This window comes from Choloepus didactylus, chromosome 4 (assembly GCF_015220235.1).
Source record: "Choloepus didactylus isolate mChoDid1 chromosome 4, mChoDid1.pri, whole genome shotgun sequence".
Taxonomy (NCBI): Eukaryota; Metazoa; Chordata; class Mammalia; order Pilosa; family Megalonychidae; genus Choloepus; species Choloepus didactylus.
Window position 1 is genome coordinate 124,370,570 of NC_051310.1, and position 22,160 is coordinate 124,392,729.

The window sequence follows — 22,160 nt, forward strand, 5'->3', positions numbered from 1 at the left end:
GAAAGCAATTCTTCCTTTCATAGTTGCTTTATACAATGGATTTACCCCAGGAAATTACTGGTAACTCAAATTTAATGGAAACTCTTTTTAAAGCAATGTAAACTTCAAAACTGTGATGATTTACTTATGTTTTAAAACTTCTGATTTTTTTTTAGTACATTAGATTCTGTTAAAGCGGAACATTCAGCCTTATCAAAATCAATAGTAGTTTGTCCTCCTGAAATTAGAGCCATCTATAGTTCTAGTTGAAGTTATACAAAAATTGGTCATACAGAAATGGTAATTTGTATTTTTTCTATTTTCGTGCTCGAAAGATAGCTTTAAGAAACTTAAATTCATATCTTTAAAATGTTAGAAAAAAAGCATTATTTACTGCATAATCTGTGTCCACGACAGACGGTCCTATTTAAAATCACCTGCTGTTCTAAATTCTTCTTCAGATTTTCAGGCATTCTTAAGTTACTTATATTTTACTAAATGCACATTTGCTCTATGAAATAAGCTGCATGCAGTCAAATATAGGAAATAACTCTTGCAAAGAAATCCTTAATATTCAGAATTTGGAACAATTGGTTGGCTAGAGAAACAGTAATGAACATCACAGACTGACTTGCCTTCATAGGAATGAATTTTAAACTATTACTTTTCCTTTGTAAATGGAAAAAGAACCTCTAATTGTCCTATATTTATAGCAACCATATGTCCTAGATTTTCCAGGATATCTCCCAATTTCTTATTCTCCATCTCCTTGTCAGACCATGCATATTGATTTTTAGTTTGGAAAATGTGCTCATTCTTCTAACAGAAGAAATATAACTCTCAGGGGTCATTTCATTTTAAATATAAGTTAAGAAACTCATTTCAGATCACTTGTTTTAAAGAAGGAAGACCACATGATGCAAGGATTTTTTTTAAAATGTATTTTTATATAACAGTTTAAATCTGAGAGTCAAATCTCATTTTGTGAGATTTTTTTCCTATGCTTTTGTTCACAACATACAATCAATGAACAAGAAGATGGAACAACAAAACAGGTGATTTCTTAGGGTGGTGGGACAGGATCGGTTTTCTTTCTGTCCCAGAGTGATCAGTCACAGCCTCTGCAATGGAGAAGAAAGCTGTAGGAAAGATTTATAAGTAAATAGTTTTAAGAGTTCAGGAGCCCATCAAGCACATGAGAAGATGCTCAGCATCATCAGCTAGCAGAAAAATTCAAATCAAAACCATGATAAAAGGCTGCTAAATCGGATTTGTAACATCACTGCTACAATGGGGGATTGGACGGATCATTCTGAAAGCAGTATTCTATCTGCGCATTTATTTTACCAAAGGACAGGCAGAGACCCTCTCTCTCATATAGAGGTTCTTGAACTTTGGGAGATCACAGACCCCCTTGAGAATCTGTCCAAAGCTATGGGCCTTCTCCTCAGATGGACACACATTTATAAATGCACCTTCATAGGTTGTTACAGTCCCCACATCTCGGGTAAGAAGCTGTGTTCTAAGGGCTGAAGATCTTGCCACAAGGAGAATGGGGCCTCCCCTTGCCCTTGTCAGAAGTGGCTTCCTCCCACAAGAAGACTTGGCCATAGGTTTGATTACTTATGTCATGTTTGCATGCTTTTCAAGTGGACCCTGTCTTTTGAGTGACAGCCTTTGATTTTCCAGAGTCAGACTGAACAAGGTCAGCAAGAGAGTGGGCAGCAGTGGGCTTAGAGTGACCCGGCAGCCCACACTGACTGCTATCCTCTCCCTGACCATAAGGCGTTAGCTCCTTCTAGATACAAGCAAGTGTTCAGCCTCACTGGAGTGTGGGCAAGGTGGGCATAACATTTGTAAAATGCTTTTTCCTACTTTGTAGTTGTACTCTGAGAAAGCTAGAAACTTTAGAAATGCATGGCAGGTATTGTTTGCACATTTATGATTCACTGTTAACTGAATCTCCTCTTCTATCTACGAGTGAGCTAGATGGCAAGGCCTCTGTGATCCTTGAGAATTAGTTTAGCTCTTAGAGGCAGAGTATTACAACATCTTTTTAATGTGTTCATTGTTTAGTTTATTTTAATTATTCCTAGGCCAAGGTAAGGAGAAGATCTGTGAGAGTGGTACTTTTTATCACTGCTATATCACAAGCTCCTAAAACAGGGACTGGTGTGTAATAAGCATTCCAAAAATACTTGTTGAATGAATGACTGAACAAACTCTTTGATAAATCCTATTTTGTTGGCAGCTGTGATTTGATTTTAAAAGACAAATGGTCCTCTGCAGGGGAGGGAGGGTGGGGTCATCTAGCCACTTGGTAGAGAGAGGAATATTTCTGCAAATGAATAGGTTTCCACATATAAGCAGCAACAGTCCTTAGCTTTTTATTGTGAGGTAAATCTTGACCACCTTCCATGTTTAATACAAATTCAATGTTGACTCACGATGATTAGGGAAATTGAAGTTTGAAAGGTTAGGGAAATTGAAGTTTGAAAGGTCCCGGTATCACAGAATTTCACAGAATAACTTCTTGAAAAGCAATATTGATTGAAATGTGCAATTATCAGTAATTGAGGTTTCTTCTGAGGGCATTAAGATTAAATGTCTCCTGGGCAGTCCTTGGCTTTTTGGCCCTACTTTCCACAAGTAAAGTGAAACTCTTTGAAAAGATTGTCAAAGATTATATTGTGTGGGACATGGAATGTAATAGATGTTAATCCATCCTTAGTTTGTCCTGTCTGCTTTAAACAAAGTGAATTGTACTTCTGGGTTCTCCTCTTAGTTAAAAAAAAATACCTTGTCACTTAAAACATGAGGTTTCATCAGTAAATGTTCTTCAAGTCTGTAAAAGTGAATATAGTGTCTCATTCACACCTTGAGTGTTTGCCCTGCCCACCGGAGGAGGAAAATCCTTATGGAATCCTACAGTGTTACATGTGATCCCTATGGAAAACTGAAACCATCACCTCTTCTTTAACAAGTTGACTTTTTAAAAGCACCATAATTACAGTTTTATGGTATTCTGTAAAGTGGTGCTCTAGGTGCAATTTAAATTCTTTTTAATGACTGAATTTCTTTAAAAGCTTTTTAAGAAAAATATGTATGTTCTAAGAAATTGACGACAGATGAAGAATGACTTTAAAAATTAAGACCATCTTATTTTCTTTCCACAGGGACCCAAGAATGGCAACAAATTATGGTGATAGAAAATTATCTTTTAAAAAAACACACTCTTGAAAGCTTTGCATTTTGGTGGCTATCACTATTATATTTCATATTTCCAAATAAGCCACTTGGTTAATCTCTGCATTCTGATGAGGCTGACTTTCATTTAAAGAGGGGTGAAAGGCTGAAAATTAAGGCTGCTTGTCTGTAAATAAAGGTGAAAGAATGTTTTAGTCCTGCACTCTTGTGCCACCTAAATAAAACTTCTCTACATAATGAAAAAAAAAAAAAAAAAACCACAATAAGATACCACTTCACACCCTCTAGGATGATTATAATAATAATCATAATAATAAAGACAGATAATAACAAGTGTTGGCAAGGATGTGGAGAAATTGGAACCCTTATACACTGCTGGTGGAAATGTAAAATGGCACAGCCACTTTGGAAGACAGTCTAACAAGTTCCTCAAAAGGTTACATATGACCTAGCAATTTCACTCCTAAATATATACCCAAGAGAAATAAAAACACATGTCCACACAAAAACCCATACACAAATGTTCATAGTCACAGTATTCACAATAGTCAAAAGGTAGAAACAACCCAAATGTCCATCAAATGATAAATGGCTTAGTAAAATATGGCATGCCCACACAACGAAATATTGTTCGTCAATAAAAAAGGGAATGAAGTACTCTGCTACAATATGAATGAACCTTGAAAACATTATGCTAAGGAAAGAAGTTGATCTCAAAAGACACAAGTATATTATTCCATTTATATTAAATGCCCAGAATAAGCAAATTCATATATAGAGAAAGTATATTGCCAGTTGTGTAGGCTGGGGGGAGTGACTGCTAATGGGTACAGGGTTTCTTTGAGGAGTGATGAAATTATTCTAAAATTAATTGTGCTGATAGCAGCACAATTCTGAAAATAATAAAAACATTTTACATACTAAGAGGTTGAATTGTATGGTATGTGAATTATATCTTAATAGGGCTGTTATTGAAAAAAAAAAAGAAATAGGGAGGGGTTTTTGCATACTAATTGAGAGTCTCTCTTTTCCCTTCTATAGCAGTGTTCTTAATCAAAGGCACTTTTGCTTCCCGCCCCCCCTCCCAGGGCACATTTGACAATGTCAGGAGTCGTGTTTGGTTGTCACCACTGGGTCAGGGGTGCCACTGGCATCCAGTAGGTAGAGGTCAGGGATGCTGCTAAATATCCTACAATGAATGGGATAGCCCCCACAACAATTATGTGGCTCAAGATGTCAGTAGTGCCCAAATTCAGAAACTCTGTCCTATAGCTTTGTTACACTGATGATAGTTGATCACAGTCATGCTTTTAAAGCACTGCAAGGTCTTGAATCACTAAACAGATAGAGGTTCAGTATATTCAGTTTACTAAGGACAAGACTATTCAACAAGACTGAAGCAAAGAAGTGTTTTTATTTCTTTTCCTGGGTAAACGTAAACCTAAGATAAGTAGATAATTCAGTTAACCAAAATATCTCATTCCTCAGTCTTCCTGGTTAATTGAGATTTTACTATATTTCATTGTATTGTACTTGCTTATTTATATCTTCTTAAAGATAAGATTTATGAGGTATAAAATCTACTTGCAATAAAACAGGAATAAAGAAACGTATGATAGCACAGGCTTGGGAGTATAATTAGAAAGCTAACTTGTCCATTTCAAAAATTGTCAACTTATGTTTTGGAATAGGAATATGGCCCCTAATTTGCTAGGCTTCATTCCCTAGCCATGCTCCTTTTTTGTATGAACCTATTTGAAATGTCCACAGACTAATTCAGGGGAAAGGGAGCAGGGGTGTGATTGTAGAATCCAGAATTTTAAAACATAATAGTAGCTAACACTTACTAGATGCTTACTATGTGCTGGGCATTATGCGAAGTATTTTATGCGTTTTATCCTATTTAATTCTTACAACATCCTATTAGATGGATATGATTATTCCTGTTATTCTAGGAAACCTCCTTTCATGAGCTTTTTGTCATTGTGCTTCACTGTGCCCTGGTTGGTCTGTAGGTCTTACACAACTGTTATTCTGAGAGTTCCCTTCCCTATCATTCTGGGAAATCCCTTTGCTTTGCTCCTGTCTAGAATCACCTGCATTTCCCTTACTATGGTATACTCCCTCATTTTGGTGAAGTATATTCTCCAGTACCTTCCTGAGAACACCAGTGTCTAAAAATGTCTTTATTCTACCTAAATAATTGAAAAAGATAGTCTGGCTGGGTATAGAATTCTGTGTAGGAATTATTTTCTCCCACAATGTTTAAGGCATTACTCTCTTGTGTTTCAGTTTTTGTGTATGATCTATTTTGTGTTTCTAAAAGCCTTTGGGATGTTTTCACCTCTGGTACTTTTATTTATTTGTTTTCCTAATTATACTAGGTTGGACCTCTAGTGTAATGTTGAATAGAAGTGTTAAGTGTGGAATCTCCTTACCTTATTCCTAATTGCTGGGTGGAAAGCATTCAGTATTTCACCCTTAAGTGTGATGTTAAGTATAGGGTTTTTTTGTAGATGCCCTTTATCAGATTAACAAAGTTTCCTTCTATTCCTAGTTTGCTGAGAGTTTTTATCCTCAGTTTTTGTAAAATACCTTATCTGTAGCTATTGAGATATCATATGTACTTTATTCTGTTAATGTGGTAAATTGGATTGATTTGATTTTCTAATATTAAACCTACCTTGGATTCCTAGGATAAATCTCACTTGGTCATGATACAGTATCCTTTTATATATCACTGGATTCAATTTTCTAATATATTTTAAAGCATTTTTGTGTTATATATCACTGGATTCAATTTTCTAATATATTTTAAAGCATTTTTGTGTTGTGTTCATGAGGCACATTGGCCTGTAATTTTCTTTTCTCCTAATGACTATCAGATTTTGGTATCATAATTATACTAGCTTCATAAAAAGAGATGGGCAAGTGTACTGTGATGATTGAGTTCTTTTGTCAACTTGGCTAGGTTATGGTGTCCAGTTGTTTAGTCAGGAAATTACTGGCCTGATTTTATTGTGCGGGTGTTTCATGGACTTAAATCATTAGTGAGTTGATTTCATCTATGCTGATTACATCTACAATCAACAAAGGAGACTGCCTTCAACAATGAAAGAAGTCTCATCCAATCATTTGAAGGCCTTAAAGGGAGAACTGATGAATTCAGCAGTCAGAAAGAAAAATTTCTCTCTCTTCTTCACCCAGCCAGCTTCTCCTGGGGAATTCACTGAAGCCTTTATCGGAGTTCCTAACTTGCAGAATTTGGACTTGCTGATCCCTATGGTCACATGAGCCATTCCTATAATAAATCTTATAATATTTACACATACAAATAAATGTATCTCCTATCAGTTCTGTATCTGCGGAGAACCCTAATGCATGTACCATCATCCTCTATTTTCTGAGAGTAAGTAGAAGACTGACATTTATTCCTTAAGTGTTTGCTGGAATTCACCAGTGTAACCAATTGGACGTGAAGTTTTATTTGTAGGAAGGTTTTTAATGACAAATTCAATATAATTAATAGATACAGAACTATTCAAATTTTCTGTTTCATCTTGTGTCAGTTTTGGTAAGTGGTGTTTTAGAAGGGATTTGATCATTTCAACTATGTGTTTATTTATTGACATGAAGTTGATTATAATATTCCCTTATTGTCTTTTTAATGTCTTTAGGGTATTTAGTGATATCCAATCTTTTGTTCCTGACATTGCTTATGTGAGCTTTCTTTCTTTTTCTTGATCAGTGTTATTAGGAGTTTTATCAATTTTATTAATGTTTTCAAAGAACCAAATTTTGGTCTTGTGAATTTTCTCTGTTGTTTGTCTATTTTCTATTTCATTGATTTTTACTCCATATTATTTCCTCTTTTCTACTTACTTCTGATTAATTAGCTCATCTTTTTATAGCTTTTTGAGTGGAAACTTAGATAATTGGTTTTAAGCTTTCCTTTTTATCTAAAATAAGCATTTAGAGCTATAAACTTCCTTCTAAACACTGATTTAGCTGCATCCCACAAATTTTGATTATTCATTTTTTAAAATATTTTTCTATTTTCTTTGTGATTTCTTCTTTGTCCATGGGTTATTCAGAAATGAGTTATTTAATTTTCAACTAATGGGGCTTTCCATAATCTTGTTACTGTTGATTTTTAATTTAATACCATTTTGGGAAAATATACTTTGTAAGATCCCACTATTTTAAAATTTACTGACTTCAACAGTTGATGCTGGAAAAACTGGCTTTGCACTTACAAAATAATGAAAGTGGATCTCGGCCTCACACCTTATGCAAAATTCTATTCAAAATGGATCATCAATCTAAATAAGAGCTAAAATTATATAACTTTTAGAAGAAAACGTAGGGAAATATCTTCAGAACCTTGTATTGGGCAATGGATTCTTAGATATGACCCCGAAAGCATGAGCAACGGAAGAAAAGATAAATTAGACTTCATCAGAATTAAATGATTATCTGTATCAAAGGACATTATCAAGAAAGTGAAAAGATAAACAACAGACTAGGAGAAAATATTTGGATAAGGGTTTAATATCCAGGATATATTTAAAATTCCTACAACTAAACAATGAAATGAGAAACAACCAAATTTAAAAATGGGCAAAAGACTTGAAAAGATGTTTCTCCAAAAAAGATATTCAAATGGCCAATAAGCGCATGAAAAGATGTACCCATCAATAGACATTAGGGAAATGCCAATCAAAACCACAATGAGATATACTACCTCACATCCACTAGAATGGCTATTGTTTAAAAATAAATAAATAAATAAAAAAACAGGAAATAAGGGCTGGGAAGGATGCAGAGAAATAGGAACCATAGTACATTATAGTGAGAACGTAAGATAGTACAGCTGCTCTGGAAAACAGTTTGATGATTGCTCAAAAAGTTAAACATGTAACTACCATATTAGCTGATAATTTAGGTATATATCCAAAAGAATGGAAAGCAGGGACTCAAACAGATATTGTATACCAGTTTTCATAGCAGCATTACTAACAATTACCAAAAGGTGGAAGTAACCCAAGTGTCCATCAGGAGATGAATGGATAAACAAAATATGGTGTATACATACAATGGGATGTTATTCAGCCTTTAAAAAGAATGGAGTTTTGATACATGCCACTACATGGATGATCCTTGAAGACATCATGTTGAGTGAAATAAGTTAGACATATAGGGATAGATATCATATGATTCCACTTATAGGACATATTTACAATATGGAAATTCATAGAGGCAAAAAGTAAAAGTTACCAGGGTTGTGGGGGTGGGTGGGGAGCTGGAATGGGTAGTTAATGCTTAATGGATGTGGGGGTTTCTGATTGGGGTGATGGGGAAAGTTCTGACAGTAGCTGGTGGGGAGGGGAAGGCAACATTGTGAATGTGATTAATCCCACTAAATGGTATGCTTGGGAGTGGTTGAGACAGAAAAGCTTATGTTGTATATAAAGAGTTGTTAAAGAGACAGTGGCAATTAAATGCAGTACATGACACTGAACTGGATCTAATAATGGAAGAGAAAAGTCTCAAAAGGATATTATTGGGACATATGAAAAAAATTGGAATATAGACTGTAAGCTTTATGTGAATGTTAAATTTCTTGAACTTGGTAACTATACTTAAGATGGATATGTAAGTGAATATGCTTGTTCTTAGAAAATGTACATGGAAGTATTAAGTGTTCAAAGAGAATGGTACACACAATCTACTTTCTAAAGTTGAGAAAGATACATGATAGATGAATTAGAATGATACAACAAATGTGGCAAAATCTTTAAAATTGGTGAGGGGTATTTTGGAGTTTTCTGTATGGTTGGTTTTGTATTATTTTTGCAACTGTCATGTAAGTTTGTTCAAAATAAAAGGTTAAAAAAAGTTTATTCAGACTAATTTTCATGGCCAAGCATATTGTCTGTATTGGTGTATATTTCACATACACATGAAAAGAATATGTAGTCTAAAGTTATTAGGGGGTAGAGTTCTATAAATATTAATTATGTCAAGGTAGTTGATAGTGTTGTTCAGTCATATATCCTTACTGATTTTTTCTATTCTATCAATTACTGAGAAGGAAGTGTTGAATCTCTAACTATGATTATGCATTTGATATTTCTCCATTGCTTTCTGTATGTTTTTACTTCATTCATTTTCAAGCACTGTGGTGGTTTGGAGTTGTATGTATCACATTAAAACATGTTCCTAAACTTAATCCATCTCAGTCAGGATGGTTCTTTTTTGTTGTGGCACCCACTAATCACTACTTTATCACTGGGGAGCTTCATTCTAGATGGCTAGGCATGAAACTGCCCTTGACTATGGTTATGTAAGATGTTAACATTTGAGGAAGCTGGATGAAGAGTATATGAAAATTGTTTGCAGTATTTTTGCAATTTTTTGTTAAGTCTGAAATTATTTCAAAATGCAAAGTGAAAAAAATAATAAAAGTTTTAAGAATATTTTAAAATACTGAAACAATGTGTCTTTTGTAGATAACATATAATTTGATCTTGCATTTTTATTCAGTCGGAAATCTCTGTCTTTAATTGGAGTATTTAGTTTGTAGTAAGTCATATGATTGGATTTAATTCTCAAATTTTGCTGTTTACTTCTGTTTTCCCATCTGTTATTTGTTTCTGTGTTTCTCTTTTCCTGCCTTATTTGATTTAATCAAATATTTTTATGCTGTTTTAATTCTTCTCTTGCCTTTTTAGCTGTAGCTCTGATTAACTTAATGATTAACTTATAATCATATCACTTCATTTAAAGAGTAAGTCTTACAACAATATAGATTAATTTTCTCCTCCTGTCATTTGTGCGTTGTGGCCATTGGTATTATATCTATATGTATGTTAGACCCATTAATTTTTGTAGTGAATTTGTCTTCATCTTTTAAGGGATTAAGAGATGATTTGGAGGGTGTTGTATGTTTTTACCCACATAATTTCCATTTCTGGTGCTCATCATTCCTCGTTTTACATCTAAATCCATTTACCATCAGCATGAAGAACTTCCTTTAGCATATCTTGTAGTGCTAGTCTTCTGGTGACAAATTATCTCAACTTCATTTATCCAAAAGCCTCTTTAATTTGCTTTCATTTTTGATGGATATTTTTTGCTAAATACAGAATTCTAGGTTCACTCTTTTTCTGTCAGCACTTAATAAATGTCATTCTACTGTTTTCTGGCTTCCATTGTTTTTATGAGACGTCAACCGTCATTTGTATTATTGTTCCCCTATGTGTAATTTGCATTGTTTTTATCTGGCTGCTTTCAAGATTTTCTCTTTTATCTTTTGTTTTCAGCAATTTAATGATGATGTCCCTACCCACAATTTCTTTATAGTTTGCTGAATTTACCAATGTCTAAGCTTTTGTTTTCCCAAATATTTTTCTGCCCTATTCTCAGTCTTCTCTCCTTTTGGAACTCCACTTACACATGTTAGACTGTTTGATGTTTTTCCATAAATCCTCTTCATTCTTCATACTAGATAAATTCTACCACTGTATCTTCAGGTTCACTGATCTTTTCTCCAGTCATCTTCATGTTAAGCAAATCCACTGATTTTTATTTCATAGATTGTATTCTTCAGTTCAAATGTAAAAGGCACATTTGATTCATTTTTATAGTTTCCATTTCACTTTTGAGATTCCCCATCAGTTCATTCATTATGACCTTATTTTCCTTTTAAATCCTTGAGCATCTTTATAATAGCTACTTTCATTTCCAAGATCTGGGTCATCTTGTGATTAGTTTCCATTAATTACTTTTTCTATTGATGTTGGGTCATGTTTTCCTATTGCTTTGCATGTCTAGTAATTTTATTGTATGCTAGACAATGTGTATAGTACATTATGGAGACTATGAATTTTGTTTTCTCAGAAGAGTGTTGATATTTATTCCAGCAGGTAGTTAACTTAGCTGAACTCAAACTCCAAATGCTGTCTCCCCTTCAGTGAACATCTACTGAAATTTCTGCTCAGTCCTTTCAGCCTTCCAGCTGTTGCCTTTCACATGTGCAGTTCATGGATTAACTGGGGATTAGATAGTGTTTATACAAAAATTTGGGGGGCCTCTTTCTTCTGTAGCTGCTTCCTTTCTGGGATTTCCCCCTCACTTTCTAGTTATTCTGTCAACCCCAAAACTAGATCCTTTGAATTTCAGATTAATGGCTTAAGTTGTAAGTATTCCATACCATATCAACTGTGGCTACTACCAGGTGAAAGCCATATAGATATGAATTATATCCAGTACAGTTCCTTTTTTCAAGAACTGACTCCTCTCCCCTCCAGTTTCTGCATGCTTTTGGTCATTCTCAGTGCTTTCAAATAGTTGTGTTTTATATTTTGTCAGAATATATAACTATTATCTGTGGAAGTATCAATATATTATATGCTACTCTGCCATTAGCAAAAGTACCACATTACCTTATGTTTTCCACTTATGTTCCATTCATGTTGCATATGATTAAAAGAAGTCTTCTGTATATTCCATAGATGAGGGCAATAACTAATCAAAATCTTCTAAAGGAACTGAGCATGTCACTAATCTTATTTTCTCTCCTCTCTCTTGTAGACAAGAGATGATTTCCTAGGTCAAGTGGATGTTCCTCTTTATCCATTACCGGTTGGTATAGATGTCCATGATTTTACTTATTGTGTTAATTTTTATTAATTTAATAAATTCTTACAGATCCACAATATCATTAATGTAAATGTTATTTATAAAATGTATACTGCTATTAATTCTTAAGCATATTATTTTTTGAAAATTTATCTCAAGTTTCTATTTCAGTTTTATCTTCAGGACACCCTTACATGAACCCCAGTAAGAAATAGGGAGCCACTGAAATTTGTTAACATTATGAAAGCTTTGTTTAAGGAAATTCAGTTTAGAATTATTCAACTGAATAATTAGAGTGGGGAAAGCCTGGGCTCACAGAAGGAAGCTAACATAGTTTACAACAATGTAGGTGTGAAACACTGAGAATCTGGACTAAGCTGAAAGCAATGGAGGAAAACAGACATTTTGGGATAAAACAGTATTGAACCAGGCATTTGACATGGAGGTTGAAACAGCGAAAACAAAAATAAAGATAATAGAGATTGAACTTGGGAGATAAGAGTGGTGTCTTAAGTAGAAAAGATAAATCCATTTTGTTTTGGAACACAATGAATTTATTATTGGACATATTGAATTTAAATAGAAAAGAGGAGAAAATGAAAGTTTGAAGTGGGCAGCTGAAAGAGAGATGAAAATAAATTGTATAGGGAAAAGGGACTAGAAGGATTGAGAGTTGTCATTGTCAGAGTAACAGAAGAATCCCTGAGAATGATGGGCTCTCTACATAAGAGAGATACAGGCAGAGGGCTAAGCCCTGAATTGCAGTCATTGTGGGTGTATCAGAGGAGAAAGAGAAGATAAGCCATTGGAGGCAGGAAGAGAATCAAGTTAAATAATGCCATGAAATTGAAAAGAGTTTCAAGACAGAATGGGTAGTTAGTACAAAATACAGCAAAGAAAAAAAAAAGGGTATTAAAAACAGACAAAGGGCTGCTGAACTTAATAAAGAGAAAAAAACTTTACTGTATCTTTCCTTCGAGTGAATTTATTGGCTCTGTGTAGTCTTCAGAGGTCATAAGCGTTTAGTAATACATATATTCAGTCCTGTCTTATTTTTCAGGCTCTTTATATTTTTGTTCTCCTAGAATCATCTTTGTGCATTAACCAAGCTGCCCTGCTAACATATTCCTTTGGGGTACCAACATACTACACTCTATACTGTTACCCACTTGTTCTCTTCTTACCTTCCTTTTGGCTCCACAAGCCATCTACTCAGCTAGTTTTAGACTGAGTTGTGAGGCTGGCTGCAATTTGTAGTGTGCAGAAAGGTGAAAGCACTGCCAAGTTACCAGTTGTAACCATTTAGTAAACTAATGCTAATTTTTTCTCACTTCTAACTTCAATTATGCTTTAGATCATAGTTCATGAATATTTTTGAAAAGTGCATGTTTTTGGTGTTATAGATATATCTTGAAAACCAACTGTTTTATTCTAGACAGAAAATCCAAGAATGGAGAGACCATATACATTTAAGGATTTTGTTCTTCACCCAAGAAGGTCAGTACATATAAAATAAAAGCGTAATAAATTTTTTATCTCTTCATTATATTTTACACTAGCCTTTTTTGAAAGTCAGGGATAAAATCTTTTAAATAAACCATTTTCAAATATTATATTATTATTTTTAAAAAGCTGTATTGTTATTTCAGATTAAAAAATAATATGCACATTATAAAAATTTCAGAAAATACAGAAAAGTGATCATACCCCTTGGGAAAAATTTATCCCCTTTACATTTGTCAGACCAGAAGGCTAAATTTTGTCATTATTTTATAACTGTTTTATATCTTGAAGTATTTATGATTTTGTCATACTGTGCTTTTAAAAGATCACAAACATAAATTAATTTAAAACAAATATCTAATTTCACATGCACAAAACGAATTCAGAAAAACCTAAATACATTTTGCATACTTTAATAAAAAATATATTAGAGAAAATTCAAATGTTTAGGGAAAGCAACATGAACAAAGACTGGAATTTAAAACCCAAATAACATGTAAATAATTCCATTTTCCTAAACTGAATTATTTGATTTTTGCCAAAATTTATAAGTTTAAGCTGTAAATAAAACTCCTTTTGATCTTCTTTACCAGTCAAGTAAAATCTAGTCAAAACATGTGCGTTGATTTACTGTCAAAAAGGTCAAAGTAAAGCAGAAAAAGGACATCTGTGAAAACAACAGCATTTTTCTTGTTTTTTTAAACTAGAAAATACATTTGAAAGACTATACTACTGGATCTTAGTAAAAACTTTCATTTAAAAATGATTTTTGAAAATGACTCTGTAATATAAACACTAAAGCAAAATTAAAGGGACAGTACTCTGTGACTGTTAACATTTACTCTCTGTAAATATTACTTCTCTGTAACAGAAGTCATGTATTTAATTTCTGTAGAATCCTAGAAGGTAAATCTCTTTTTTTCCTTTAATTTTAGATTTAAGGTGTAAAAAATAATGGTAACATCTGCATACCAGAATAACAAAATATATCTATCTTAACTTATTTGATTGCCTTAGTAGCCTGCTCTTCAACTGTCAAATGCTTTCTGGTACCTTCAGAGCACATTGTCTCTATTCAGCTTTTACAGCAACAAATCAGAGTGTTCACACCCTCTTGAATATGAAGACAGGAGCCACCTTTGTGGCCTTGAAAATGAGCAGCATGGATTTTACTGACCACTCAGGAAAAAATACAGTAGATTTGCTAAATTAGAGAAACCTATGCAGAGAAGAGCAACTAAAAAGATTAAAGGAGGCTGGAGGAGAGGGAGTTTATCTCTTGAAGACAGAATAAGAGGATTAGGACCCTTTTGTCTAGAAGAACAGGGTAATTGGTTGCATGACTGATACCTATAATAATCACACACACAAAAATATCTATGTAAAAATCTAGGTCAAACAAGTTTTTAAGTAAATCTTAGCATGCTAGACTTGGTAGGGGCAGTAGGACTGTTAGAAGCTTAAGAAAGACAGGTTTAAAAAACCAGAGATTTAAAATATTAATGGAGTGGGCAGTAACCTTTAGCTTAGACAAGTCATTATTCAAAGAGGTAATATAAAATGAAAATAGATTAGGTAATTTAATGTATGTATGTCAGATTCAAATGGCTGTCAAAGAAAGGAGAGGTTTTCAGATGTTATCAGGCCTTAACTTTCTACTTTTCTTTCAACCTATGCCAGATCAGTATCCCTAAAACATAACTCTGATGATGCCTTTCCCTTCCCCCAAAATTTTCAGTGATTTCCCAGTTTATGTAAAATAAATTTTAAATTTCTTTGGTTTTTCAAGGGCCCTATCATCTGGACCATCCCAAGTCCTGCACTCCCCTTTGTGTCTACTAAACTCCAGACAAACTCAGCTACTGCCATTTTCCTTCATCACACCCCATCTCTTCTCTCTCCTCTCCACTCATATGCCCTTCCCACCATGGCTGCAGATCAAAACCCTACCCATTCTTGAGGGCCCAAGTCAGATGCCAACTTGTCTTTGAAGTTCTCTCTAGTCTTTCACTTAAATTTCTTTAGCATCTTGTTCATATCATAGCAATTTTTTATTTATGTGTTTACTTTTCTCTACTATCTATTCCTTTTGCTACATAACCTCTGCTCTAGAACTTGAGTTTGAATCTCTCTTAGTAGCTAATAGGTATTCAATAAATTCTTTTTAAATGAATACTTATCTTCCTAGTGTTAAAGTTTTGTGAATAATTACTTTCATTTCTACAGTAACAGATCAAGAGTTAAAGGTTATCTGAGATTAAAAATGACTTATTTACCTAAAACCAGTGGCTCTGAAGAAGATAACACAGAACAGGCTGAGGAATTAGAGGTGAGACTTTATAAATATTTTGGTTAAGCTAAAAAGAAGATACCGAGTTTGTTATTCTGCTGTACTCTGAAGAAAAAGCAACTTTGTTCAATGAAGTTGATCTGTGCAATAAAAATTATTTACCTGGAAATTGATTTATTTCACCCAAGCATGCATTAACAATTTCTTACCTCTGAGGATATTTCTGTAGAATGAATGGCCATTATTGATGGCATTTTTAAAGGTGGGAATACAGTGTTTATAAATGAAAGTACTTATTGTAATTAAGTCATGTTTCTGGTTTTTAAAAGTTTTCTAAAACCATTTCAAGTTCCCCTCCAGTAAAGCAAGAACACAATTTAGCATTTGTAAGTTAAATTTATGGACCATTTGAGGTTCCGCCATTAATTAGGAACTCTTTTATGAAATGTAATTCCTGTTACTTTTCCTGTCATGGGTGTATGGGGTGACACTTGGGAAAGGAGGGAAAAGAGGGAAAGAAAGGAAGAAAATTCAAGTGGTCTAATAAAAGACCACATTTATTTGGGTCAAGTAGAATTTAACAATTTTCCTTGGTGACAGAATAAGAGGAAAGTCCAAGTCAAGTATTTGGGCAGAGCTGCACACATCTGGGGTAAGTGAAGATATAGAGAATATGTATTTGGAATAGAATTGGACAGGGATTTGGAGCCTGGGATCTTAGTAGCAAGTTCTGCTGCTAGACAGCTGAATGACCCTATCATTCAGAGAACTTCTCTGAACCTCAGGATCTTTATTTGCAGAGGGACAAGGTTGTACCAGGTAACTTCTATAGTTTCTTCCAGCAGAAAAAATTCATGCTCTGAAATGGGGGCAAAAAATATCTGCTCCTTGAGGTTCCCTGTGAAGGATTATCACCATCAAAAGGGGCATCATTTATTCAACAGTATGTACTGAGTGTAGTAGCCACCGAATTCCTCTGGAAAGTTCTTTTTTCTGTGCCTTCCTCAACATTCTTGCCTTTTTGACTGAGAGTCTGCTTAAATCTCAATTGAACTGTGGAGCTGAGGGACCTCTGGGCTCTACCTCACATCCCATATGCCTTGAGAAAGCAAGCTCTGGAACAGGCAATAAATTTGCAACAGAGCTTTTTGGGAACTTTTAATATGCATTAATGAACTTTTACTTTGTGGGAGAATCTGTAATAACAGAAGGAAAGAAAATTTCCCACTCACATCATAGAGTATAATAAGTAGCCCTTAGCTGGGTGATTGAAGAATTTTATATCGTCTCTGGTAATTGATTACCTTTTTTTACTCGTTTTTTCTCTGATTTATCATATAATCATTTTTAAATTTTATAATAATCATTTTTACATTTTTTAATATGTTTATTGGATGAAAGTTTCTCTACCTGGCATTCTGGTACATGGGGTATTTTGCATAATGGAATTCTGTTTGAAATGAAAGATGTCTGCTGTAAAGAAAGAAAACTCTTTATTTAGTGACATAAAAATTTTAATAGCATTTCACTATTTAATAACCTGCTCCAAGTTTTGCCCACATACATGTATCACAGGTACCTTATTCACAGTTCAGATTCTGTGGGTAGAGCTGCTTTGCATCATTTTGTGGTTTCATGTCTCAAAGTTTGAATTCCCTCAGAATACACCTTATAATTTCAGTAGATGTAAGCATGTAGCAGTTTATTTATGAAAGGCCCTAGGAATTCAAATACATGAATCTGTGTTTATTTTTCTTCTGTTTAGCTAATGACCACAGAAGTCTTGCCTAGTTCTTTGACATCTAGTTTGTGACTGGATATATAAAATTCTGTTTAAATGAAACACTTGCAATTTTGAAACAAGGCTCACTCTTAGGTAGTTTTTATTCCTTGGTATGGCATATCCATAATAGATAATTATGTAATATTTGATTTCTGTACCCTTTACAACTTTAGGGTTTGTAAAGAATATTAGCTGATACTTGTTTATTAGAGAGGTATCCTAAACCAAAAGTAAAACCTCAGTCATTCCAAACAATGTTTAAATGTACAGCTGTACTTTTTCAGACTTAAAACAGGCTTTTAAAAAAGACCCCTAATTGTATTAAGTTTTTTCCCCTCCTCTTGGATTTACTTGGATAAAATAAATTCACTAAGCTAGTCTTTAAGAGAGAAATCATTTCTTTAATTAGCAATATATTTTATTTAACCCAATTTATCAAAATACAATCATTTCAATATGTAATTAATATTAAAGTTATTAAGGAGGTATTTTGCAATGCCTTTTTGTACTAAGTCTTTGAAATCCAGTGAGTACTTTATACTTAGAATACATTAAGAGAGAGAAATCTTTTTTTAATGCAATTTTATTGAGATATATTCACACACCATATAGTCAAACTAAGGTATACAATCAGTGGTTCACAGTATCATCATATAGTTTTGCATTCATCGCCACAATCAATTTTATTTTTATTATTTTTTAACTTTTTATTTTGAAATAAATTCAAACTTACAGGAGAGTTGCAAAAACAATACAAACCCCATACACAGAACTCCAGCACACCCCAACCACCCTCTACTGATACCCAGATCCACCAACTCTAACATTCTGTCACTTTACCATTTCTTTCTTTCCCTCCCTCCCATCTATCATCCATCATCTATTGCTCTGTCTCCTGAGCATTTGAGAGCAAGCTGCATACATCCTGAACAAATAATATAATTCACATATACATTTCCTATGAACAAGAATATTCATTTATGCAATCACTTTAAGTGTAGTTAAGAAGTTCAAGAAATTTAACATTGATATACAGCTTACATTCTATATTTCATTTTTTTCTTATGTCCCAATTATGTCCTTTTGGGCCTTTTCTCCTCTATTCCCAGATCCCATCCAGGATCATCTTTGGCATTTAATTGTCACTATCTATCCATACTGTCTTTTTTTTTTCAATTGTGGAAACATATATACAGCATAAATCCTCCCATTCCAACCCCCCCCCAAGCATTCCATTTAGTGGGATTAATCACATTCACAATATTGCAATGCCATCACTTTCCCACCATCCATTACTAGAAATTTCCCTCCACCCCAAACAGAAACCCTACACTCATTTCTTATTAACTCCCCATTGCCCCTTCCCCCACTTCTCATAACCCATACTCTTCATCTCTGTGATCATATTCTCTGATACTTTCTTTGTGTTTACCGTGGGGCTTAAATTTAACATCCTAAATCTATAACAATCTTGTTTTCTTTGATACCAACTTAACTTCAATAGGACACCTCAACTATGTTCCTACACTTCTCCATTCCCCCACCTTTATGTAGTTCTTGTCAAAAATTACATATTTTACATTGAGTCCAAAAGCGCTGATTTATCATTACACTTTATGTATTTTAGATCCTATAGGAAGTAAATAGTGGAGTTACAAATCAAAAATACATTAGTATTGGTATTTATATTTACCATGTGATCTTTACTGGAAATCTTTATTTCTTCATGCGCCACAGTCAATTTTAGAACATTTTCATTACTCCAAAATAAAGGAAAAAATAAAAATAAAAAAGATACCCAAAACATTCTATAACCTTTAATTGCCCCCCTATTATTTACATATATTTTCTGTCTTTATTACTCATCTGCCCATACATTGGGTAAAGGGAGTGTCAGTCACAAGGTTTTCACAATCACACACTCACCAGATAAAAGCTATATAGTTATATAATTATCATCAAGAATCATATCTACTGGATTACAGTTCAACAGATTCAGGTATTTCCTTCTAGCTGTTCTAATACACTAGAAACTAAAAAGGAATATCTACATAATGCATAAAAATAACCTTCAGAATGACCTCTCAACTCTATTTGAAATCTCTTAGCCACTGAAACTTTATTTTGATTAATTTCTTTTCCCCCTTTTGGTCAAGAACCTTTTCTCATTCCCATGATGCCAGGGCCTGGCTCATCCCTAGGAGTCTTGTCCTACTTTGCCAGGGAGATTTACACCCCTGGGAGTCATGTCCCACATAGGAGGGAGGGCACTGAGTTTACCTGCAGAGATGATTGAGAGAAAGAGACCACATCCGAGCAACAAGAGGTTCATCTAGGGATGAATCTTAGGCATAATTATCACTAGGCTTAGCTTCTCCTTTGCAGGAATAAGTTTCATAAGGGCAAGACTGAGGGTTTGACTTATTAAATTGGGAGTCCCTCATGCTTGCGAGACTATCAGCAATTCCCCAGGTGAGGAAGTATAATATTTCCACATTTTTCCCCTGTCCCTCAAGGGGACTTTGCAAATAAGAGAGAAATCTTTTTAAAGAAGGTTTTAAAGAAATATTCTCTTGGTACCATTTCCCAACTCTAAATATTATTACAGTCCTTTATAACTACAAATAAAGTATTTTATTAATAAATGTCATTACTCTACAGAAAAGTAATCAATGGCCATATTCAGCCAAAGGGAAAAAACTGAATATTTTTTTTTCCAAGAGAGTGAAATATAAAAAACTCACATGCTTTTGAAATTGAGACTAAAGAAGTAAAATCTGATTCAATATATATATGACTAATTTTTAGGTATGCTAGATACTATTATGATTGTTTAAAGAAAAGGGGAGGAGAAAGAAGAAAGGGAAACATAGATGGATAGAAAACGTAAGAGGTAAGGAAGAGAATGAAGTTTGGACAATAAAAAGAAAGAAATAAAATTAAAGGAAGGTCAGGGGTAAAAAGAAAATAAATCAGTAAAGAAGAGCAGAAAGAAAGGGAGTCACCTGGGGATGGATCTAGACCCAGCATCGTGGGATTGAGAACATCTTCTTGACCAAAAGCGGGATGCAAAATAAACAAAATAAAGTTTCAGTAGCTGAGAGATTTCAAATGGAGTTGAGAGGTCACTCTGGTAGACATTCTTACACACTATATAGATAACACTTTTTAGGTTTTAATGTATTGGAATAACTAGAAGTAAATACCTGAAACTACCAAATTCCAACCCAGTAGTCTTGACTCTTAAAGACTACTGTATAACAATGTAGATTACAAGGGGTGACAGTGTGATTGTGAAAACCTTGTGGATCACACTCCCTTTATCCAGTGTATGGATGGATGAATAGAAAAAGGAGGACAAAAACTAAATGAAAAATAGGGTGGGATGGGGGGTGAGTTGGGTGTTCTTTTTTATTTTCATTTTTTATTCTTATTCTAATTCTTTCTGGTATAAGGAAAATGTTCAAAAATAGATTGGGGTGATGAATGCACAACTATATGATGGTACTGTGAACAGCTGATCGTACATCATGGATGATTGTATGGTATGTGAATATATCTCAATAAAACTGAATTAAAAAAAAAAAAGGGAGTCAATCTTACTTCTCATCCAGTTCCCTTTTCCCAGAATAATTCTTTCTGTGTTTTTCCCCTACTACCCCTAGTTTCTCTTCTGCCTCAGTCTATAACCCTCCCACTAGAGGCTAGCCAGAATAGATCAACCTTGCTGCAGAAGCTCCTATCCTTTTCTCCTTGCTGCCAGAAAATACTCCTTTCCTTCCAAACTCTTCTCCCTGGCTCCTTTTTAGGTCCAGCCTACCACCATAGAAGAGTTCTTGTCTATTGTCTAAGCCATCACTGGCCAGCACAAAACAATCATTTGCTGCTATATCCCCAGTGCCTAGAGCCGAAACTCTGTATATATTAAGAAAACTATGATTTGTCCATTATCAGGTACCAAATATGTTTCCCAGTTTGTCATTTGTGTTTTTTTGTTTGTTTTGTTTTGTTTTTACTTTATTTCAGTGGATTTTCCCATGTACATATTTAGGAGTTTTGTAGTCAAAGTTATCAGTCTTATATGTCTTCTGGGTTGGATTTCAAACAGCCTCCCCTCTCTTAGAACGAATTTTTTTAAATCTCCCAAGATTTGTTCTAGTACTTTTTAAATGTTGTATTTTAACATCATTGTATCATTCAATCTGTAACTTATCCTGGTGTAGGATGTGAGGTAGGGATCCAAATTAAATTTTCCCATGTGGGTACCATTTTCTGAGTAATATACCTATTCTTCCACAGATTAAGAATGTCTTTATCGTGTACTAAATTCCCACTATAAATGAGGGTCTTTTTCTGTACTTTCTATTCCATTCCATTGAGCTGTCTACTCATGCACCAGGGCCACTGTTTTAATTATTGTAGTTTATAATATATTTTATCTAGCAGTGTTAATCTCCCCTTATGACTCTTCTTTTCTAAAATTTTGCTGGTTATAATAGCTTGTTTGTGTTTCTTAATGAACTTGAGAATTGATTTGTCCTGTTATTTTAAAAATTCATATTGTAGTTTTATTGGAACCTTAGCAAATTTATAGAGTGACTTGGGGAGAAATAATATCTTTGTGAGATTGAATCCTCCTAGCCAAGATTGTATTATGCCTTCCATTCATTCAAGTCTTCTGTGTCTTTTTAGAAGCACTTTTAAGTTTTCTTCACTAGTGTATTTCCATTTCTATTGCTTTCCTAACCATATCAG

At 34.0% G+C, this 22,160-nt stretch overlaps 1 protein-coding gene across 5 annotated transcripts in view; it reads left to right on the plus strand.

Moving 5' to 3' along the window:
* The window catches only part of NEDD4 (NEDD4 E3 ubiquitin protein ligase), a 194,979-nt gene that overhangs the window by 133,220 nt on the left and 39,599 nt on the right, over positions 1-22,160 (plus strand). For all 5 annotated transcript variants that reach the window (XM_037833882.1, XM_037833883.1, XM_037833884.1 and 2 more), the window contains 3 exons: positions 11,782-11,832; positions 13,265-13,326; positions 15,559-15,661. In XM_037833882.1, coding sequence (XP_037689810.1) covers positions 11,782-11,832; positions 13,265-13,326; positions 15,559-15,661 — 216 coding nt within the window. The remainder of the gene's footprint in view (positions 1-11,781; positions 11,833-13,264; positions 13,327-15,558; positions 15,662-22,160) is intronic.